Source organism: Perna viridis, chromosome 7, assembly GCF_037379345.1.
Source record: "Perna viridis isolate PV_CMFRI_1.1 ecotype Kerala chromosome 7, ASM3737934v1, whole genome shotgun sequence".
NCBI lineage: Eukaryota > Metazoa > Mollusca > Bivalvia > Mytilida > Mytilidae > Perna > Perna viridis.
In genome coordinates this window covers 25,328,000-25,352,701 of record NC_142451.1, presented here as the reverse complement: position 1 = coordinate 25,352,701, position 24,702 = coordinate 25,328,000, and the positions used below count along the sequence as shown (strand labels likewise).

The following is a 24,702-nucleotide window of genomic DNA, read 5'->3' as shown; positions in this document are numbered from 1 at the left end:
ATTTTATTAAGTTGATAGCATGTTGTGTTTTTTTTTAATTCAAATTTGCTATTTACATGCCTTCGACCGCCCCTATATTTCCCATAAAATCCCTATCTTTTTTGGCAATGCCCTGTAATCCATATGATTTTGTTTAAAATAGCCCTTTTCCCTATATTCATCCCTATTAATTGAAATTAATTGGTTGAAAATTTCAAAAAGTTGTGTTTTTTCTCCCCGATTGAATAGATGGTTGATTGATTGTTGGAGTTTAACGCCCGATCAGCAATATTTCAGTTATATTCTGGCGATGAACATGAAAGGAATGATAAAACGAACATGAAATGATGATGAAATGAAAAAAAGGATGGAACACAAGGATAATAGGGTCGACAAATTTTGATATCCACAAGATAAAAGGAAGGGATGGCTAGGGTCGGGCAATTTAGCCTCCTGTGGCGGAGCGCAAAGGTTCCTACTCCTATCGAATACCACAGCAGGGTTCTTAAACGTGCGAGGAACGTGGCATCTTTCCCAACACGGTGCACCACTATGGTTTGCGGTCAGGTTTTCCGTATTATATAGTTTTATTTTTTTCTCAGAATCTAATTTCTCTGTATCATTTCATCTAAAACACAACACTCAAGTCTTTGTACATTTTACCAAGAGAAGTTTGGCAGCTTGTTTACAGATCTGTGGTTACTAAAGACTTCAAGATGTTCCAAATCTGCCTTGGTTTCTCATTTGGTGTAGTACAGTCATTTACAAGACATGATTTAAGTGTGTATGCTTGATATGATGTCATATGGTAAGAATTTCCATTATAATGAGATGAACATGATGAATAGGTATGTATTTCTAGAGTATAAATTTAGTGCAAAATCAGAAAAATCACCCATAATATCCATGTATTTTATCAAATTTGCCCTATAATGCCTTTTTTTGCGAGAAATTTAGTCTTATTATAAAAGCCCTATTTTTTAACCAAATCCTACTTGAAGGCCTGCATTTAGCATTTATGGTGAAAACTCGGTATGTTATATGAGGCGTTAATTTTCTTGACCGGTGTGAAATAACGTCATTTGTTGATTATCACATAAAAACTACTGAGTTAAGTATTTTAACGAATCGATAAATATATGGTTAGTGTTAATAGATATGTAGGAATACAGCTAGTTGTAATTCCATTGTCGCGTAATGTATGCCACATTTGTGTCACTACGTAGAAACACTGTCAAATACGACGCCGGAGCAGAATCATTCGACATTGCTCATAGTTATGGAAAAAATTATCAGGGTTTGCACTTATAAAAACCCTAAAATCGCCTGTTGGTAATTGTGGGCTATACCTAGTTTATAACATTACGTACAAGGCAACAGTAGACATTGTCATTTAAAATGAGTGACTATAACATAAGATGTAACGAAATAACAGACGACAAACGAGGAAAGCCGATTATGCAATTAAACCAAGGTGCACAAAGACAGTGCGGTCAGTTTGAGCACCAAAGACTGCTAGTAGAAGACAGGAGAAGGCATATGGACCAAGAACGTCGACAACAGCCAAGAACGCGTGACAGTCTAGAAGCGGGTTGTGTTTTACAGCCTTTGCCAATGAGAACATATGGAAATATGACCAAATATCCCTGTAGCGTTAGCAGACAGCAGACAGCACACTGTAACGAGACAATGTTCCACGAATTACCAAAGAGAACGTCGGAAGAGAGTCACAGAATTGTCGACGACAAGACTCGACAGACAATGGTTCATAGTTTAGACAGGCTACAACAAGGTCGACATAGGTCTTCATTTGAAACTGGTGAGTATGCAGATGAAAGAATGCAGCACATCATTGCACAACAAGAATGTCAACAGAACAGCTCACAACAAAATTTTCAGAGATTATCACAAAAAGATCAAAGCTTCAGTGAAAGATATGCCGACGAGGATACACGACATCGGTCAGCGTCTCAACACTTACAAGTACCCCAATGCAGACAACAACAGCAAAGATGTCAAAGGTCATCAAAAGAAAACTATAGCATGGAAGCATATGTTAGTGGTAAGGATAAGCATAGAATACAATATCAAGATCATACTCAAAATACAGACAAATTCTTGGAACTCCGGGGCCAAAATACATCTTCTGAAAATCAAGCATTCGGAACTTCCGACAACGACACAGCCTCTGCAAAATCAAGAAGTAAGGAAAGTTCAATAACAAGTCACCAACAGACTGTTCGCTCGGGTTTCTCAGAAGACAGATTTTCTCACCAATATGTTGGAAACTCTCCAATGGGAAAATATTTTTTAGAAGCTTTAGAAAGACAACGCAGATTCGTGGTAAAGACAATGGAAACATCGATGGCTCATATATCAGTGGATCTCAAGGTATTACTGATGTTATTTTTAACTTCAGTGAAAAATGCATGCATTTGTCGATCATCACAATCTTTCGAAAGAACATAGTTATTATAATTATTTATTTTGTGTTTACAACTATTTACAAAACAAAGAATGAACGAAGATATTAATAAATGAATATGGGGCACATATATTACATGAAAAAATACATCGGTTAATTATAATTCTTAACCATGAATCCCCCAGGAAAATAAGCAATATCCAACATAACACAGCACACTACATGTATCAGTGTTCAGTTTCCAAATATTTTCTTGTAGAAATTATCAGATTTTGTTACAAAGAACGATGGTGAGATTCGACGATTAATAGCTTCGTACTCCGAGCTAGATCATCAGTACAGTCAGATAGTATACGAATTAATGATGAGACTTAGTACCTATGATGGAAAAATAGCTGAAGCCAGGAACATCACAAGACAACACAAAGAACTCGCGTCTAAACTGGTTACTGATCAGTGCAACACAAAAACAGCCACCGACGACGAACTGATGAAGAATAACACAGAGGTATATTGGATTCGTTTATGCACACTAAGTACAGGTATTTCTCCGTGTTGAAGGCCTTACGGTCATTCTTTTATTTTCATTGTCAGAATTAAACCGCTATGGTTGTTATTACATGCACATTTTCTCTGCTTTATTATCTGGTATCATGTTATAATGTATGACTAGGTCTAATATATTGGTACAAAAGATTTTTATTTTTGCGTGGACTTTTAATAAATTTAAATTCTATAAAGTTGGGAAAAGTATAGGTCGTCCAAATTTCTTTAAACTTGGATAACCCACTCATCTTTACAATACATAGGGTTTTTTTTATTTCAGTACATCTTGAAGCTCTGTAAATTAAACGATGATATAGAAGCGCTAATAACAAATTTCAAGAAAGAGTTTGCGGCATCAGATGAGAGACGCAGGATCTACATGGAGAGTACACGCTTTAGGATCCACACCTCTTCTACTTACGTCAAGAATGCCATACAAGTCTGGAAAACGTCCACTTTAAAGGCACTAGGAAGAACGAACAAAAAAGTCACCTCCCAACTTTTGGAAGAAAAGGTGGAATGGAAGAAAGATCTTGTAAGTTTACATATAAAACAAAAAAAATAATAAGAGGTGATACAGGTGTATATTTCCAGAGACGAGGCAAATGACAAATGGTGGTTTAACCCAACATCTCAATCGGAAATGCCTGTACCAAGTCAGGACCATTGTGGTGGTTTCCAACTTGATATTGCCATTTGTTATACAGATGTTCCATTTTACCACCTGTATTCCTTTTTATTATTGCTTAGACTTTATCAATAATTCTGTAATTTTGTTATCACCCTATGTCCAAAAAGTCGACAAAAATGAGCAAAGTGTAGCCTGGACGCACCCTTTTTAAATGATTTTCTTGGTCCACTTGAACTTAAGAGTAGTAATTAGTTACACAAACAGAGTAAGAGCCTATTGATTTACAAACTGTCTGCACATTATTCCCGAGACAGCTGGGGCCCCCACAGAATAAGCCAAAATTTGTGCATACTTTCCACAAACGACAACCAGTTAAATAGTGATGGTGCTACGAACTTTAAAAAATGTTTCTCTATCACTTTGTAATCATGTATTTATTTCCACAGTGGTTTACCCCCATTTTACTGCGATTTGTTTTACAAACACGTGCCTTGGTACTTCTTCTTACGCATGGTATACTGAAGTACTAAAACCATTGAGCGTTTTTGTTTCAGGAGTTGCTTAAGCAACACAACAAAGACGAAATGGACAAGATGGAACAGAAAATCAAGATACTGGAAGAAGATACCAAGAAAAAAATCAACAGTATCGCCAAGAGCATGGACGAATTAGAGAGAAGGGTTATATCAGATGCGTCAGGGAGTGAAAACTTCAGGAAGGTGCTAGATATTTCAAAAAGCATTCAATGCCGATATATTAACTCTTTTTTGTATCCATCGCCCTAACTTTATGTTAATCATGCTATCAGATATTTGTACAAAAAAAACGATAAAACTAAACTTTAACTGATAAAAAAGATTTAAAAAATTGAAGTCCGAGTTGCTCATTTACTTTCCTTGTTTTGTACGTATTGTATTGTTTTGGTTATTTTATGTTCTTTGTGTGTGTCTGTTTTTCCTGTCTGGTCTTTGTCCTTGGCTTACATTCTTTTGATTTATGGTTTCACTAACCACTTCTATCGTTTTCATTACTTCACATGTTAAAAAAGTAATTTTCAAAGTTTCACTGTGAATTCCCAAGACAAATGACATTGCATACCAATGCGAAGCTGGGAAAATAAGGCTTTCAAATCATTATGCTAATGGTGCGATGATTGTAGAAATTCTTCACAATATTTACTTGAATAAATAATACTGAAAATCCACATTTTTACCTTTTCTGCAACTGACAGCATGGAGGCAAATTACTCACATATGTAAACACTATTCATACACTTTTGTAGTAAATTTCATATATGGTTTTAAAGTACAAATTCTCAGCTTCATTTTGACTACTTTTAATCAGAATACACACAAATAATGCACTTACAATGCACAGATCTAGGTTCAGTGTGTTTTTGGTACTACATAAGGGGGGCGTGGCCATTTGACCCGGAAGTGGTTAGTGAGACCTCTACTAGAATATTGGTTCCCTTGATCCTCCTTTCATAAGTTCTAAATTTCTCTTTTGTGTATGTGGTGTCTTCTCCGTTGTCTTAATTTTCGAGTTTGAGCAAAAAAATGAAATGTGAAAGGTGCAAACTTTTAAAGGTATCCTTATTTTTTTGGTACAGATAGTTAGAAGCTATACGTCTACCAGTAAAAGTCTAACAGACCAGCTGAGTGGCGAAATAAAGGGTATAGAGTCAGACTTGTACCAACGTTTGAAACAAAGTGATGCCGGGATATGTAAACTCAAACTCGACTTTGAATCCATGTATAATTCTAAGATGGAGGACAAGAAAGTGAAAAATGATATAATTGATAAACAGGTCAAATATTTGTCCCGTCAGGTGAAAATACTTCTGTTTCATGTGAAGAAAAATGCAAAATGAATAATGTTGATATTGTTTGTAACACCAGGCCAGGGGCGGATCCAGGATTTCAGGTTGAGACGTAAATAGAGCTAGAAGCCAAGTAAAGCAAGACCATTTTTATTGGGGGTGGTGTGGGGGTCGACATTGTGAAAAATCAAGATTTCACGCAAAAAATCCAAATTATTAGGAGAGAGGCGAACGCCTGGCATGCCCTTCTTTGGATCCGCATCCTGAAATTGCGAATAATAGAAACGAATTTATATCCCACCATTTAAACACTTTTTAAATCAAATACATTTTAAAATACTTATTTTTTTCTTTCATGTTTAGTATATGGTCGTAACTGGATGAATTTGAATCATTGTACATAAATTTATATTGACAATAAAATACATGTAGTTATATTTTGTTATCAGACTAATAATTAGCCTAATAACTGGTCACATTATGATATCATAATTTAACAAATATAGGTAGGATAAGACTTTGTGAAGGTTGAAAGCTGAGTAAACAAGCAAATTATGATGAAGTGGCCCAAAGATTATAGTTAATTGTTAGTAAAGCTTCCGTTAAAATACCGGATAAAGTGCATACCATTTCACATTCAGGTTATCACTATCCATGGGACCTAAAATCTATAATTCTCCACTATGATCGGGCTTTCTAACCTGCAATTATTCAATTCTATATCGATTTTGTACTTTATTCTCGACAAAATATCTCGACAACCAACATGTAAGTCACTTTTATTCAGCTTTTTAAATTTTGTTTACCGATTGTTTCTTACTTGTATATAGCCACTTCTACTAAACATTTCATTGGAGTCGATGATCATGTAAAATTGACACATTTTTTTTTCTATCTAGGATAATGGTCAAATGAAGTCTTATTTTTTAGCAACGCTTAATTTACTTCAAAACCACTGTAAAGTATTTCCATGAGATGTTGGAACAATTTTATTTTCGGCAAGGATTTTGGATACCGATATATATGTCACCATCTTAGTTTCGGGTTAATAAACTAGTATGAAGATATAGCCAGTAATTCGGCTGTCTAGTAATTCTTAGCATGTAATTCGGTTATCCAGAAATTCTCGGCCAACAAATTATTTGGGGATTCCTTGGACAACCCCATACACTTGTAACAAAGTCCCGATAGGTGTATTGTTTTTTTTTTTAATGAATGCGTACATGGTGTTTTTCTAACGAGAAAAGCCCATAGTTATAAGACTTGATTCTAACAACCTGGCAGAACACCAGAAGCAGACAGAAAGTATATCAAAGACATGTGTACAACAAAACATCGCACAAAGGATATTGTTAAATTGTCTATAATTCCAATACTACAACAGGTATTATATGCACTTTCTATTAATCACTATAGTAATTAGATACATGGTAATGCATTTATTTGTTTGGAAACATATTCATTTGGAACCTATATTGTGAAATTTCGTAAAAATACTTTACATGTAAAAGCATATAACAATAATTATTTCAATATTTGCATGAATCTTAACAAGATATTCAAAGCATTAATCGTGGGTATTCATAGTGTTTTAGTGCTTTAGCGTTTTACTAATGTCTTTTGTTACGTTTGAAAGCAGGGTCTACTTTATAACTAGAGTCACTCTTCAGACGTTGAAAGAGAAATGGCATTCTTGATCCACCAGCCTGTCCCCCTGAGGCTGCTATATTACCAGCTGACCTATTTCCTGGTCCAATCAGTTTATTTTGTATTTTTGAAAGAAGAAGATTAGGGTTAGAAATATTTCCTTCAGCTTGTTTTAAAACGTTCTTTGCTACGTCTTTATGTTGATCGCTTGAATTCTTTTTATCCTCTTCGTGACCAGACTCATTTTTATATTCGTGAGTTAGATCTTGTGATACATCAGAAGGATCATTATCACCTAAATCAGACAATAATTCGTTGGTGCTCGGCAGAAACTGCTCCAAGTTGATCTGTCTTTGGATTTGTTCCGTTTCGACATCAGTTTCCTCATCATCATATCCGCTTGTTTCCTCCCCCTCGTTTAGGATAGCTTCTAGTTCATTTCTTTCTGCATTCGTTAAAGGGATTGAGATGTTCATGTTTTTGTGACATCTGTGAAGCGATTTCCCTCCAAGAAGTAATTCATTATCGCCGCAATCGAACACCAGTAGATCCCGAATATCTGCAGGATCAGCGAGCAGGTTTTCCATATTTTCTGTCTTCTTGATTCTCAAAGAAGCGTCCTCTGAGCTGAGAAGTTGATATCTTTTCTCATGGATGTTGTCAAATTGTCTCCAAAGCGCTTTCCTCTGCAATAACTTGCTACACGTGTTCTGTTGGAGATCCCGAGCTTGTAGTTCTAGTTCAAGAAGCTGCTCCCTTTCGTCTTCAATTTCTTTCTTGATTTCTAGATTCTGAATTGTTATTTCTACTTTTTCACGGTCTTCCTCGGTTAAAACTTGTGGGGCAAAACGCAATATTCCTTTGAATCTAGACATGACTAAATTATCTAATTCCTGAATGTTTTTGGAATACGGCCTTTTTTCTTCTCTGGCACTTCTAATATCATCTTTGAACCCTTCCCATTCTCTGTCGCGCTCCATGATTTTTTCTTCAAGTCTCCTCTCGAGGGAGACAATGTCATCCTTTTTCTTGGCCAAATCTTCTCTGATGAATTCAAGTAACTTTTTTTCGTTTTCAACATCACTGTCTTGTAAATTCTTGCCTTCTTCAGAAAGCTTTCTTTGGACATCTAACGTCTGTAGCTGTGCTCTAACTAGTTTTTCCTCTTCCAACAACTTAATTTTTTCCTGTAGAAGATTAGTGTATTCGTCATCTATTTTATGTCGCTCCTGTTGTACATTGTTTGCTTTCTCCGTGAGTTCCACAAAATTTTGCGACAAAGTGTTAAATTCAGAACCAAGTTTTTCTACCCGCGTTTGTATACGATCGGCACGGTCCTGCTCACCATGAACATCGGTTGAAATCTTTGAACCCTCGTTCTGAAGGAGCTGAAGTTGACATTTGATATCTTGTAATGACTCCTCAATGGCCTCCGGTCTGGTGTGATCAGAGGCCTCGGACGACATACTTCTTGACGATCTTGACGTTGTCGCAGGAACCCGTAGCTATAACGACCAGTTACGTCAATGAACAATAAGATGAAGTTCATAAACCTTCCATGCAAGTCAACGTACATCATACGAACGTCTTGTAAACTAAACATATCTTATAGTATAAATCCCGTCTCGTCCGCAAAATACCATTGTGTCAAATGGTAGATTTACATCGACAAGATTGGCGTCGTCTGCCTGTTATTTTGTCGTATAATGGTATCACTTCGTTGTCGTCTTCGTTGGCATCCCTTAACTTTAACTTCGGTATGTTTACGATAACTTGAGTAAAAGTATCTGAACTTTTTGAAATCTAAACACATTGTTCCTATAAAGGGCCTTTAGTTTTTGGATTGTTTTTTGCCGTACCCGATTATAAAATTAGAGTCTTAAAGAGGGGAAATATGTGTTATCATTAGTATTGATAGAAAAAGTTATGTGTTAATCCGATTTTGATGATTCTGGTGTCAATGTGTTTCTTTGAAAATTCTGTTTTATGAGGTTTTTGCTACCACACTCTCCAAAGAAGAGATAGTGGAAAACCATATATCTGCACTATCTTCTTTTGGTCTCTCTACAAAAGACGATGATTGTGATCTACCGTCTATGTACTGGATTCTTAAACTCAAGAATCCATACATTCAACGCTAGATAGCTGTATCTGCAAAATGTACCACTAAACCTCTTTCAAAACTTTTAACTTCTATACTCACAGCTGTCAAAGAGGAACTCCAGTCCTACCACGACACTTGTTACTCCCATAGTTGTATTGATTCAATGTGGATCCTGAAAAATTTGAAAGACCTTCTGGAAACCCTCAAATCAAGATTATTACATTTGTATGGTGGATGCGGTTTTCAACAAACGGTCGGCATTCCAATGGGAACAAATAGTGCTCCTTTATCTGCTGACATATTTCTTCACTCTTATGAGGCTGGCTTCATAGCTGATCTGATCCACAAGAAGGAAAATCCTTTAATCTCAGCTTCCGCTATATAGATGACGTATTCTCGTTAAACAATCCTAGTTTCAGGAATTTTATACATTGCATCTACCCCCAAAGAACTTGAGATACTACAAACATTGTGAATTCAGCCTCATATCTTGACCTACACTTAGAGATCGATGGTAGAGGAAAACTAATGACCAAACTTAACAACATACACGATGACTTTTCATTCCGTACTGTAAACTTTCCTTTCATCTGTGGCAACATCTCTGCAGTGCCTGAGTATGGAGTTTTCATATCACAACTGATACGTTATGCTAGAGCTTGCCGTAACTACGCAGACTTTTTGTATTGCTAGACTTCTTACAATTAAGCTTCTTGAACAAGGGTTATGTTGCTACAAAATTGAAGTCATCATTACAGAATTTTTATGGTCGTCATCATGAACTCGTGGGTCGTTACGGTGTATCCATTGCACCACGAAAATCGATTTGTTCTTTGTGTAATATACAAGTCAAGCTGCATATTTGATCACTGTGGTCGGACTAGTACAAAGCAGGGTGTGTTCGATTGGTCAATCATTCTCGTCCTGAAATTCTTGATATACATGTATCTGCCATAGAACGTTAAACCATAATCAATCAATCATTCGAAAGGTAAAATCTTCACAGGAAGAAATGTTGTCAAATTTTTTGGGCCCAAATATGGAAGTTTCTGTTTCCATGGCAACCAAAAAAGTTTTTAAGATGATAAATTATCTGACTAGTAAAATGTATCAAATTTTGGCCAAATGTTTGACATGACATTTCCAAAAGTATCTATAAATAGTATATTCTGGGCCGTCTTTGCTTTTATTATGATGTGAGGTATAAGTCTAAACCGTCATTATATAAGGAGGCCCTAAATTATTTATGGACCTCCACAATTCGATTTCAAGACCTCCGCAATTATTTCCTCCATAATTCGATTTCAGGAGCTCCTGAAACATTTCTGGACCTCCACTATTCGATTTTAGAATCTCCAGAATGATTTCAAGACTTCAATAAATAATTATTTTATTTCAGGAGCTCTTCAAATATTTCTGGAAACATTAATGATTCATGTAATTTCTTATGTTTGAACTATATGTATTCATGGTATGTACATCGAAACTTTGTAGTAAGCAAATTTACAATCATAATCAAATTTAATTCATGCCTTGTATCTTTTTTTAACTTTAAGGATACGGGAAAGTCGTACCAGTAAAACCATGTCATCCTTTTTTGCATTTTATACTTTTAACTTAAAAGTTATGTCTTTTTTATTAGTGTCTGATGAAAATCGAACAGATTGGAAAAATTATGAGTGCACTGGAATTGGTTGCGGCGTGAAATTTTCCTTGATCAGTTAATTCTTACTAATTTAAATTGGAAGCCCGGGTTATAATTTTCGTTCCACAAGGTTCTCTCAAATATAAATTTTTGGCTATCATAAGGTTATTAACATATAAGTCATGATATTGACCGGGGAACCAGCTAGATTACTATTCTCTTAAACTCAGTTTTTTGTTGTTTTTTTTCATTAAAAATTATTTGTAAACGGCTTATTTTAAAGAATTCCGGAAAACGGGCATCTCATTGACCGACATGGGTTTGTACTTATTAGCTTCTTCCTCAATATCTCACGTGCGCTTAATGTGAAGTCTGTTTTTCTACGGAATAACTTTGCAATGTATGGGTTGTGGTGGAATATTTAGCTAGTTTTTTAGTTTTTTTCTAGTGATGAACTAACCCTTTTGTGCATTTAACAACATACTGACAACTCCTGTAACACAAAAGTGTGGTGTGGATTTCAATTTAACAAGCATTTTAATCCTCAAACGTTAATAAGATTGAGACTCATTTCCATGACAACTGAAATTTTGTTTACGGTTTAGGAACCGGAAGAAGCAGACAACAAAATCTGCCAAATGTGGTGGATGTAAAAGTGGTCGGCGAAGAAAAAAGATGACACCGGACGGAGAACAAGAGGAGAAAGAAGTAGAAGTTTTGCTTCCAAATACTACAATAGTTACACACTGTGTTTTTAAAAATGACACATCAAGATTGATTCGTTGTTACGAAGATGATGAAGATCCTTACAAAGAAACTGTTGCTGAATTAATAAATCAGAGAGGAGAGGATGGAAAGTCCCCCCTTGATTTAGCTGCCACACTTGGCAGGGTTGATATTTCTAGAGAGCTTGTTCAAAGAGGAGCGGATGTTTTATCTTTGAATTGTCAAGGTAAATATAATACATGTGTATCTCTGACTGAGTCTGGGCTGAAACATTGAAACATTGTTATCAAATGCATCAAAATATATGTCATTCTCAACAGAGGATTTATATATATATGACCAACAAAAGCATGAACACTAAACATGTACATGTGTAAACAACTGCCAAGAAAACATATTTTGAGTATGAAACCAGACCTAAAATTAAAACTAAAGAGATAAGAAACTTATTAATTAGCCAGATATCAATAACATTAACATACGGCAGAGCACGAGATTCCCTGACCTTTCCACTTATTTATTAAAGTACTTTTCCCCCTTTTGATGAAATAAATTGTAGCAGATGCCCAGAAGACATAAAAATGGGAAACTGATGATTTTATTCAATTATCCTTAAACTCCAAAAGCCCCGTGCAGGTCTGGGTGTCGAAAGAATAGGCCTGCAGCAGCACTAAGCTTGTCGTAAAAGGCGACTAAATAGTGCTCAGAACCCTAGCCAAGGGGCTAGGGCACTCTGCCCACAGAACAATTGGGTTGTGTGCCCCAGTTGGTGGAATGGGGTACCCCTGGTGTGTTACATGCTGTTGTTGACAGGCTATGATATGGAAAACTTGACCGCAAGCCACAGTGGTGAACTGTGTTGGGAAAGGTGCCACGTTCCTCGCACGTTAAAGAACCCTACTGTGGTATTCTCCAGGAGTAGCAGCCATAGGGCTCCGCCACAGGAGACTAAATTACCCGACCTACCTAACTCTCCTTATTTCCAGTGGCAATCAAAATTTATCAACCCCATTATCCTTGTGTCCCATCCCATTTTTCATTTTCATCATCATTTCATGTTCATTTTATCATCCATTTCATGTTCATTGTCAGAATATAGCTGAAATACTGCTGCTTGGACATAAAACCCCAACAATCAATCAATCAATCATTAAACACAAAAAGGCTGTGATAGGTTAATGTGAAAATTATGAATTTAATTTTGAATTTTAGTCTTTTACGTAAAAATATGGGGATACATGTAGGTAACTTGTTTTCAATATTTCTTTTTTGTTTGTTTTGGTAGAAAGAAAAATGTGGTACTGTAGAATGGGTGCTGAAGGTTTTATTTCAATATTTGCAATACTTTTTTAGTTCTGATCATTTAAAGTCAAGTTTTCTTTGTTGATAAAGTAAGTGCAAGATCTCATTTCCAGCTGCACGTTAATGTGAGATTTCAGTTAGTTGCAAATCTCTTTAATTACATGTCTGTGATGAAACTCATAATATTTTTGTTCCTATAATGCAGTTTTCAGTGCAAGCTAGCACTGATTTGCTTGAACAAATTGTATGAATTGGAATATTTACCCTTATAATATATACATGTATTTCCATGAAAATATTGGTATCTGAAATTGTAATGATGCAAATAAGAAAAACATGTGTCTGTACAAATATCTTTTATACTGCAATCTTTTATTTGATCAACAAAAATGCATTGACAGTATATTTGTTGATGATACATTTTGTATATGGTCACTTTCAAACTGACAGTATACATTTTGTACATGTATAACACTTTGGCTCTGGTGTTCCACCTACTTTCTTAACCTTGCATGAACCAGATGTTTATCTCATCAGGTTTTACAGAAAAACTTCCATAAATTATTGTCAACTCTTTTTTCTGTTTTTATGAATTCCAATTTTTACATTTTTCAATTTGGGACTTTATTCATGTAAAGAGTTATATTCTGCATTTGACAATAACTTAAAAAATTCTTCTAGCTATTTCTTTGAAATTATGGTGAATATTGTATTTTTATGATCTTTTCAAGTAACATGGACTTTTTTCATAGGAATGTTGTGATTTCCCTACTGGTCTATCAATTACATGTATGCCAGATTGATACAAGCTGTCACAGTGTCATGTTTTTAGATCAATACATGCTCCTTGGAGGAGATTCTGAACTGAGCTGGGAATTCTAAATGCATTATTATGTTTGGAAAGTGAGTGAGGAATTAGACATTTTTGCTCTGAAAATGTTCAGAAAGTTAGGACTTACATGTATATGTAAGGGAGAAGTATAATTCAACTCACAAAGTTACACCTCCACCACCGTGGTTCAACCCTAAAGCCAGCTACAAACCATTTCAGCTAAAGAATTAAGTCAATTAACTGGCTTTTTAAATCTCACTTGCCACGACAACGCAGGTAGGCTGTCCTGCCACTCTTCCCCACCTGAAGAGTCTATGTACCATGAATGACTTTAAAAAACTCACTAGCCACACAAACCCTGTCTTTTTTGTCAGGCATCAAATGTAAAGGGATGATTTTCATTAGGAAATTATACCTTCACTACCAAGGATCGAACCCTAGACTTTTAGGTGACAAGCAACCGACAAACTGATTTGGCTAAAGAATTAATCCTTTAGTCAAGTCAATTAGCTGGCTATTTAAATCTCACTACCTGGTGTACTACAATGCAGGTAGGCCGTCTCGCCACACTTCCCCTACCTGACAGTCATATAATTTTTTTCACTTGGAAAATATTTAGAAAGTTGGATGAAGAATTTTTTCACTCAGAAAATGGTTGGATAATTGTGGGACATGTCTTTTTGTTGGAGATTGTAGTGCAAATGAGCAGTGTTCTAAACCAGCGTCAGTCAATCATAAATTTTCATTTTAAGTTTAAAGACGAGCTAAAATGGGATTGACGTATAATGCATGAGACTATTATTTGTTACACAAACACATCTTGAACATGTACATGTATATTAATACACTACTATCAACACAAATTTTGATTTCTCCACTCTTCACTGTGGAGATATTTTAAATGGAGTCGCAGTTCTCCACTCTCCACAGTGGAGTCACCATTTCAAAAATTGTCTAAAATTTACTTCTCCTGTCTTTATGCAAAGTTATATTTAATGGTTCCAGCAGCTTAATAACATTTCAGTAAAGGACAGAACAAAAAATATTAAAAACTATTGAAATTGAGCAATTTTATTCTGGTTTTTACTTCGGTGGAGTCACGGTGGAGGACATGAGTGACTCCATTGTGAAGAGTGGAGAATTAAAACTGGTTGACAGTAGTATATATTGTTTTCCTATAAAAGGTTACTGTGCAATGCACCATGCTGCTGCATGGGGAAAGGTTGGTGTTCTGAAAGTCCTTGTAGAAGCTCAAGCAGATTTACAACAAAGAAACAAAAATGGAGAAAGACCTAGAGAAACAGCTCTTAGATATGGCCAGTCAGAATGTGTAGACTTCTTGGACTGGGCAGGTTTGTAGGTTTAGCATCAACTTGATGATACATTGACATTGTATGTAAATTAGGCCAAAAAATATTAGTCTTGTTTCCTGCTACCAGGAAGAAAAAAATTGGTAGATACATGTAGGTAGGGTAATTATTTTAAGAAATTTTATATTGTGTTAATGGGGAACAGTTAAGACTTAAACAGTGCTTGAGTCAAATTGGCCATAAGTTGTTTAAGGTAGGTAGGGTAGCAAGAAATATACTTTTTTTTGTAATGTATAATAAATTTACCCTTCTTTTACCTTCATATCAGTCTGTCTGTCCATCTGTCATCGCCAATCTTGTCAACACTATTTGTCTTCAACTTCTTGGTTAATATTTATAAAACTTTCTGCAATAATGGATTGGAAGTACATAACACATATGTGCATTGTTGGTCAGTTCTCAGGAGGGACATTTGAATATGAATAAAATGCTGTTACTAAAAATAGAACAAAGGAGTCAGACAGTAGTTTTTCACATATATTTCCAAAACGGTTAGGTTTAGCAAAATTATTTTGTATAGCTGAAATGACCCTTATTATAAGGCCTTCAAAAGTCTTCAGGAAGCAAAGTTGTCAGGTGACTCCTTGTAAGAGTTACTGCCCTTGAAAGTTGAAGAATGACAGGGTTTTTTTTTACAGTTTTCAGCCAATATCTTGAAAACTATAATAGATAGAAAGAAACTTTGTATCACTGAAATGATCCTTATGATAGTCCTTCCAAAGTCTTCTTGAGTCAAAATTGTTCGACAACTCCTTGTTAAATTTATTGCCGTTGAAAGACAAACTTTAACCAGGTGGGAGATTCAGGCTCCTGGGAGCCTCTTGTGAATTCTTTAGATTAGTTAACTGTTAAGAATAGAATTATATATCACAAGTGCCTATTGATCTTTAAATGTTTAAATGGGTTAGCTCCATCATATTTAGCAGATAAAATAAAATTTGTTTCTGAATTATATCCATACCATTCTAGAAATGCCATAGATAGACACACTTTTGTTTACTCTGGTCCAACTCATTGGAATACCAACCCAAAATGAAATAAGAAGTGCAAAATGAGTAAGTCTTTTCTAAGCAGAAATTAAAAATTCCTAATGAAACAACAGACAAAAAAAAATCAACTTTAGTTGTACATGTACTATAATGTAAAATGATAATTTTGCTTGCATGCATTTATGTATTATTTACTAATACTCATTTTGTGGCATAGAAATTAACCTTGTATCTTTTGTAAGTTTTGTGGCACTAGGGCCTGGACCTTCAACTTTTTATATTGTGGACATGATATTCCTCAGGTGGACCATTGATTAAAAACTTGGAAATGTCCATCACCTTTGCTGCTTGAAAGTGTAACTAATATCCAGCTGAACTAATATCTTTTAGAAGCTAAAGTTGACCTACTGACCACCATTAAAACGGCACAAGAAACATTAGCCGACCCAGAAAAGGTCCAGGGGAGGTTCTCAAAAGATGACAAAGTGAGTATTCAGCTGTTAGAATGGATTGGTAGACATTAAATATTTTACAGAATGACTTTTTCTTTAATGGATTTGTTTTTACAATAGAACTTATTTTTTTACAGGAATATTCAAATAATAATGACACATATTAGATTCCATCCAAGAACCTTTTTTAAAGAATGCTATTAGATATTCACTGAATAATCTTTGGTTTTAAAGATGTAACAAAATAAAATTGTACCTACACAAAATCATAGCCATTGTATTATGTTTTATGTAGATAACATTTAGTATATGAATAATCATGATTCATACATATGATCACACATTTGTTTTCAGTAGCTACTGGTATTAGATTTTGCTAGTTTAAGTCCTTAGGCTTGGGCCAAAATTAATAATTAGTTTGTTTGCCACATCCAAACCAACCTGTCAACCCCGCCCTCCCACCCCAGTCTCTTCAAGACTTGTTTTGATCTGATTGATTGGAGTTACGACATAAACAACAAACACTTATTGAAACTCTTACAGTATTACTGTAATACACATCTTTATATTAATCTTTTGAAAATCAAAGTTTAGACTTGGTATGATTTGGAAAAAGACAAATATATCTGCCTGCATACTGACCCCATTTTTTTTTTTCATTGTACTCTGGCTATGGCAAACATAACTTTTTTTAAAGTCTGTCTTTATAATTGTCATGCCCAATCACTTTTTCAGCAAACTGCAAGTTACAGGGTAGGTGATTCAGTTACTCAAATGGACCAGTTCAGAAATTCAATTTCCATAAAATTATAATTCTTGCAATTTTCAGTGTTCTAAATAATTAATTTTGACCTTATACCAGTAATTTTCATTTTGAATATTAACATTCCCATGGATGCATTTCTAGAAAAGGTTTATTTTATGATTTCATTTAATAAACCTTTTCTTGCTACATTTTATAGCTGCCAGTAGTTAATAAGCATACTTGATATATATACTTCTGTAAGGAAAATTATTTTGTTTGACCCCAAGCCCTGCCTTGCGGAAATATATGTCACACATCCTCATTACCTATGCAGCAGTTAAAAATAAAAGGTCTATAAGGATCCCTCTGCTGTGTTGAAAGTTCATGTTTCTTTGTTAAAAGTTTTGAATAGTTTGTCATGTTTGTTTGTGAATGGGCAAATTATGGGACCACAGTAGTTTTAGAAATATTGATTAGGGTCATTAGATAAATGGTACCATGGCACATAGGGCTATTGGTTTAAACAGTTTTTGTTCCATGAGCATTCTTTACTGAAAATGTATACATATGATCCATACAATTTATTTCTAAAATCTAAATGGTTTTTCATTGTTATTATTTATAATTATCATATGTATCGAAGGTATTAATACTATTTCTTTAAATGCATGTTTATGGGGAATTTTCTTGGAAAAATACCTCAATTCCTTTGGAGTATTAATATTATACCACAAACTTAAAAGTTATTTGATATTACAAGATAAACTATGCAAATTACTTGTTGGTATATGTTTTTATTGCTGCTAAAATATGAAACAGTCAAATTTTTGTTCAGATGAAGAGCATTCTGTAATTGATATTATTTATTCAATGTTTAATATTTTAGTTTGTAAAATTTAGAATATTATCACAAATACCTGTAAAGAGAAGGCAGAGTGGGTTGAAAGAACTACTGATGCTACAACTAAGGATTTCATTATGCAGAAATTGGCTCTAGAGGAAGTTATCAATCCCATTATGCAAAAACTCAATGAACCACGTAAGTTTTTATTCATCAAATGCTGACTACAAAAATGTACTAACCCACTTCAAATGGTATTTGATGGTTTTTGGAAGAATTAAGTAGTGTGTATAGTCCTTTTCACTTTATATGAAAAGTTATTAAGTTTTTCAATTTCACTTTTGGTTGTGGGTTGAATTTATAGCAATAAGTGTGAATACTTTGTCTACATGCAAGTTTGTTTTTTTAAATTAAGATCCCCTTTTTTTTGTAACACTGAATGTACATGTATATATTCTTATCACTGTTCATAACAGTTCAACCTCAATTATCAGATAATTAACACTATTTATACTTTCCATAATTAATCATTTAGTATATTTCATGCATAAACCTGCAGTATACCTCATAAACTTTTTTTTGTTGAGAAATATTCTATTAAGGAGGTAGACTTTTCACCAATTTCACCAAAGCCTGTCAAGTTTTCATTTGAAACAGAATGAAATCAGTCCAAGTTACTTTGATGCTTACATAAGATTGATGTGAAATGCTGAATACAAATGTTCCAATGATTTGTAAGAGTTGTGTCTCTTACCTTTGGTCTACCTTCTTAAGGTCTATGTAATATCAATTTTATAGAACATAGCTTCCTCTCTTGTGGTAAGTTACCTGTTTCAGGAATTAATATTTGTTAAAAAAATTGTTTCCTTTGTTTATGCAAGGATTTTTATAGTTTACCATAAAAATCCTTGGTTTATGGCACATGGTTTATGGTGTATATGGAAAATGTGTACGGTCTTTGATTCTATAGAAATAATTTGAGTTATCCCACTTGAAGAAATATGCAACAAATTAGATTACATAGTCATTCAGGCCTTATATACTGGTTATTAAATAGAATCTTGTTAAGGTTAATTGTTAAAGCTTTAACCAATCTACAGACCAAGTAAAAATGATAAAGTAGTATTGACTTGTACTTTTAAAAGTTCATAGTCAGTAATTTAAGAAACTTAGAATAGTTGATCATTTCAAGTTTTTTTTTTAATCTGATAGTCTAGTCTAGAAAATAGGAATTTCACTGGTCGTGATTTAGTTTAAATTGAGAATTTCATGCAACCAATTTCAGTTAACACATATTTTTTTTCCAGTTTTTGGTGTAGAAACTTTAATTTTATCAGTGATAATAGAGATATCACTTTAAAGGTATTTAATTCCCCCGTTGTACTAAGGGTGACATGTTTTTTCTAGGATAGCATATGGAAACTCAGGCATACATGTATGGTGAAACCTGTCTAAATCAAACTCTGAATAAACCAAAAACCTGTCTAATAAGACTCTTTTTGAAGTCTTTTTTATCAGTTTAAATAAATTTTGAACCAGGATAAACTGTATACCTGTCTGAACCATACAAGAGTAATCAAGAGAACCAAGATGTAAATGGAAGTCAAAAATAATGTAATACAAGGATAAAGACAAACAAACTCATACAGCAAAGAACGTAAAATAACAAAAGTTAATGAGCAACTCTGACTCCATTAAAAATTTGTAGTGTGGACTAGGTGCACCAGTAGGGTAAGCGTCCTCTGTTTTTCTAGAAACACCTGCAGAGTTGCTCATAAAAAGACAAGTCAAGGATAAACAACAAGAGGAAATAATGGAAAGGGTTTGGTTTAGACAGGTACTGTGTATAATGATGTTTTGGGGCCAGCTGCATTCTTCCCTGTGGTATGAGGATTTCCTCATCATTCATTGAAGACCAATGGGTGACCTTAGGCTGATATTTCTATCGTTTAGAAATATGATTTTCTGTTTAATTATTGATCTTTAATATCAATTTAATGTTGCAGTATAACTTTGTTATTTTTTTAAAATTATGTTTATATTTCAATGTAATTTTTTATGGCAGTTGAAGCTGTAAGTAAAGTGTGATTCTGGGTGTGAATACTTCATGTGTGTAAACTTGACTTCACACTGTAACATCTACTGCTTATAAGTGTAAACAGAAGAACTTAAACAAGTCAAATTATTTTAAAAAATGCATTGTGACAATTCTAATATAATGCTTTTCATGTGAAAATGAGGCCAAATGAAAGTAAAAAAAAAAATTATTATATATGTCACTCACTGTGTATTGTTGCTAGCCAAAATTAACATATGATATTCCATACATGCAATATACAGGACTTATTTCCCAATCATAGAGTTATCTCCTCTTATAGCTGGTGTCTTATGGTAAAAGTTTTTGAGGTTTTCTTTTTTTAAATTTCATTTTAATGTTCATCATACAGACATGTGAAGTTATTTTATTTTGTGTCTTTTAAAATATGACAGGTTTTGTAGCTTTACATGTGTATAATTTATATTAACTGCAGTCCATTCACCCACACATGGTACTATAGTACTTTGAGGAATCTCAAAAATTGCTGAGTACAATATATGTCCTAACGAAGGATTTTTTGGGTTTTTTTTCCGTGCCTTTTACATGCAAAGCTCCATCATGCTTAGTTACCCTCTTAGTGTAATTAGCATCTTAAAATGAAGTGTGTGTATACAAACTGGAGATATGCACCTCTAATTTAAAAAAAATTACAAATACTTTCTTACATTTTAGTCATGTTGAACTTTGTCATTTTTGTCACTTTCTTACCATAAAAATCTGAAATTTAAGGTATTACTAATATTATTGAAACTGTTGATATACATATAATATTAAAGATTTACAATTCCTATTATGAGAAAATTTTGTATGAATTTTTTCCTGTTTAAAATTTAGCAGAATGGGAGCATCTACAAAGCAAATATTTCAGTTTTAGTTTTGAACTGGGTTACATTTTATATGACCACCAAAAACATGTTCAGTCATATAATGGTATCACCCTGTCGGTGTTGTCATTGGTGTTGTCATTATGGTCACTGCATCCTTTTACTTGACTTTATTTACTTAAACTTAAGTAGAACTTATTCAATATTTTTGAAATGTTAACACATTGTTGCTAGGAACATGGCAGAGAGCCCTATAGATTTTGGAGGTTTTTGCCACACTCCATTTGGAAATAAGGGGCTAATTAAAGGGAAAAATTGGTGTATTATTAGAATTGAAGGAAAAGCTTATTGAAGTTGATTGGATTTTTATGATTGAGATGTCAATCTATCCTTTTGAAAATCTGTTATGACTGTTTTGGAGTTTAAAGGGTACAAAATTCTGCCGCACCTAAAAAAATGACTTTTTAAGTTTGGTCCGAGTTCTAAATAATTTATTATTGGATTCCTTATGAAAATATCTGCATGTGTTTTTTAGGCAGATTGCAGATATCTCTTCATTTTTGAGTAAAAAGGGGTCAAAGGTACCACACCCAAAGAAATAGAAATAATACTTTTTTTTTGTCTACTTTTGATAATTTTTAATTAATTTTGTGCTATGTTGTGTCCAAATCAGTTGTTGTATCCATAATGAACTATAAGTCCATATGCTTAATTGTGTCAAAAACTAATATTGCGTCCACACTTGCCCCAACTATTCAGTGTTCAACCACTGTGGTTGTATCATGCCGTGCTCCATGAAGCTCTTTAAACAGTGAATTTTCTTCTTTGTGATTAGTGTTTTTGTCATACCACCTCAATACAAGATACCCTAAGTTTCTGCCTAAGGATGAAAGACACACCCTATTAGGGGAGACTACTCTATAATCTGCAACATTGTATTAAGTAGGACAAATTAAAGTACATATGTGGTAAACGCAGTAAAATTTGGACATAGATACTAATAGAATGTTAGGTGAAAATTTTTATTCTTTAACATAATATTTGAAATTAAATTAAAAATATACTATCAAAACTCTGTTAAAGGATATTTTCTGTGAAATGACTTTGTATTGACAGGCCCATTTTTTGGCCCCTGCATGACTGGAAATTAGAAATTTGATATGGAGAACTTGTTTTCTGTTACCAAAATGTATGGCTTAGCATATTCAACCTTATTCATAAGCATATCATCTTTCCATGATTGATAATATGATATCCAAAATTTGGAAATCTGTGATTTCTATCATATATGCCAAATATTTGGCACTTCTTGGTACGCCAAATTGATAGGAGCCAACATGAGTTAAGATATCCCTGGGTTATGTTGGCACAGACCTTTAAAAATAACAAAAGTAGCATTGAAAATAGGTATTTTTCCCCATTTTGATGTTTTGGCAGATTTTTGCTTCCATAAAACTGACATTTGATGTTATTGTGAAAATTTAAAACCATTTTAAAACAATTCAATCATCCTTTAAACAGTGCATATTGCATTTTTTTGTCATTTACTGCTAAAATTTGTTTTTTCTTAAAATAGAGGGGAGGGAGCAAATATGGCCCTTTTCGTACCTTATCCTTTATTAAGGTTACATTCATCCCCAAAAAAGAATAGAAAATTGAGGTGTTCTTTTTTAGATTTGTCTTGAGTGATTGGTCTTTGTAGACTTCTGTTATCTAAGATACTCTTCTCTGTTGTTTTTAGTTGGTTGTTTGTTTTAGTGACTTTTTAAACTGTTTAATCAGATTTGAAGATGACTCGATTTTCAATTTACCTGTTTTCATGCTGTTTGATGTAGCTGTTCTACTTAGTTTTGTGTAGTGTTTCACAAGCACACATCAGTCTTTTATTCAGAGAATGTTGTAGTACACTTTCAATTATAGTTTGGTCATACATTTTAAAATATTAAGAAAAAATGCTAATGTACTGTTTCGTATGATTGTCATAGACAAAGAAATGTACAATATAATCATTATGAAAACCATAAATTGTTCCATTCAGTCACAAATGAACTATTTTCTCATAAACTACATATTACATAGCTGAAGAGAAACGTATATACAATAATGTATAACAATTATATGCATGTGTGACTGCATGTAGGATCTGACAATTTTCCATTCTACTTTCTGTTATGACTTTCTCAGAATCCTCGAGGTTTTTCCTTTGAAGAATGCTTTCAAAATCATGAAAGATGAAATCTGATTGGCTGATGAGAAAGGTCATCAGAACAGAAAGTAATATAAATGGGGTGTTATTAGATCCAATATGCAGTGACTGAATGGAACAATTGATAGGTCTAATTTTAATTAGATTCAGAAATGTATTTTTAAACAAACTGATACAGAAGTTCAAGTATGAATTCATTTAATTTACATTCTTTTCTTATGACTATTGGCAGTAAGAAATGAGTACTTTGAAATATTTTCTTTTTATCTTTTATTTCAGCCTCAGAAAGGGGCGAAAAAAGGTAAATGATGATGTTGGAGGATGCTACAACCACGTGGGTATCATTCAAAGGATGACATTATTATCTGTGATACAACATTTGTACATATAATTTTCTGTTAATAAAAATATTTGTTTATTTTTAATCATAAATATTAGTTATTCAAAGTTTCTGTATCTATGACTAGCTCACCACATTGTATATGTTGGAGAGAATTTCTCATCTAAGATCAGAAGTATGAAATACTTTGGTAGACAGAGACAAATAGGCAATTATAAAAACTGAAAATTTGTCAACACATATATACATATTTGTTTTAATGTAATTGCTTTTTAACTCTCTGCAAATATCATATTGAAAAAAAAAATAAGAACTTGATGCATGCATGAGTAATATTTTGATCAATGAATACTATAATTTCTTAGTGATCAATTGATTTTTGGCAATATTATTAAAATAGTAACAGCAAGTCCAAAGGCCGATTCCTATATATATGTACCACCCAATTCCCGTAAAAATGGTGGACTGTCAATTGTTTTCTTGGACTACTATAATAGTGGATGCTGTTTTTTAATATGATGTTCAGGTGTAAAATTGAAATGGGACCAACATAAAGGAGAAAAGTCAGGTGTTAAAAACTACTATTTAAAATCTAAGTTTTTTTCAAGTTTATGAGTGCATTAGTACTAAGACTATATTGAGCCTTCCTGTTAGCCTAAGTGTATAATCAACTACCAGAAAGATTGACTGATAATTCTGATACATTTCATGTTCCCAGAAAGAACCAATTATCATGATTATTGAAAAATGCTGACCACCTTATCCCACAACAAATTGTATGTGTTTATCTTCAGATAAAATCTCATATGTAAATGGGATTGTTTTTATCTCCTGTTTCAACTTAAAAGCTATTAAATAGCATTACATTCATGTGTTTAGCTACATTTTTCCTTATTTTTTTTTATTTTATTTAAATGAAATACTCAGAACTATTTTAAATCCAGCATGACACAAATCGTTTATATATTATGTAATAGCAGCATGCTCCCCAACGGAGCCTATTTTGTATTCTTGGTCAATTTAGTTCCTAGTGTTACACAAGCTAAGTGGATGGAATGCTGTGTGCAATTCTTTAAAATATACATTGTAAGAAAATCTGTTCTAGATTAGATCACTAGTTTTTGTGTAGCACAGCTGTGGAATGTGCACTCCCGCCCTTCTTTTCCTCCGTACGTTCG

The 24,702-nt window shown here is 33.7% G+C and overlaps 3 protein-coding genes across 8 annotated transcripts; 2 read left to right on the top strand and 1 right to left on the bottom strand.

The window, feature by feature from the left end:
* The first annotated feature begins 1,265 nt into the window (after positions 1-1,265).
* Positions 1,266-5,568, top strand: LOC148611969 (uncharacterized). The gene is made up of 5 exons (XM_088593020.1): positions 1,266-2,370; positions 2,664-2,912; positions 3,231-3,485; positions 4,136-4,300; positions 5,194-5,568. Exons 1-5 carry the CDS (start codon positions 1,378-1,380, stop codon positions 5,452-5,454), a joined length of 1,923 nt encoding a protein of 640 aa, XP_088449146.1. The 5' UTR covers positions 1,266-1,377; the 3' UTR covers positions 5,455-5,568.
* Positions 5,569-6,152: 584 nt separating this feature from the next.
* On the top strand, positions 6,153-23,616 carry LOC148611967 (ankyrin repeat domain-containing protein 45-like). Of its 6 annotated transcripts, none has more exons than XM_088593023.1 (8): positions 6,153-6,171; positions 11,405-11,751; positions 14,844-15,011; positions 16,409-16,503; positions 17,206-17,223; positions 18,116-18,254; positions 18,855-18,875; positions 23,464-23,616. In XM_088593023.1, coding segments are annotated over exons 1-8 (816 nt in total). In that variant the 5' UTR covers positions 6,153-6,169; the 3' UTR covers positions 23,490-23,616. The 6 variants fall into 6 exon arrangements, with proteins under 6 accessions (XP_088449149.1, XP_088449148.1, XP_088449151.1 ...); XM_088593022.1 differs by lacking the exon at positions 6,153-6,171 and adding an exon at positions 11,171-11,199; XM_088593025.1 differs by lacking the exons at positions 6,153-6,171; positions 18,855-18,875 and adding an exon at positions 11,177-11,199.
* LOC148611968 (uncharacterized) lies at positions 6,823-8,568 on the bottom strand. The gene has a single exon (XM_088593021.1). The coding sequence runs from the start codon at positions 8,514-8,516 to the stop codon at positions 7,014-7,016; it is 1,503 nt and encodes a 500-aa protein (XP_088449147.1). The 5' UTR covers positions 8,517-8,568; the 3' UTR covers positions 6,823-7,013.
* Positions 23,617-24,702: the final 1,086 nt, after the last annotated feature.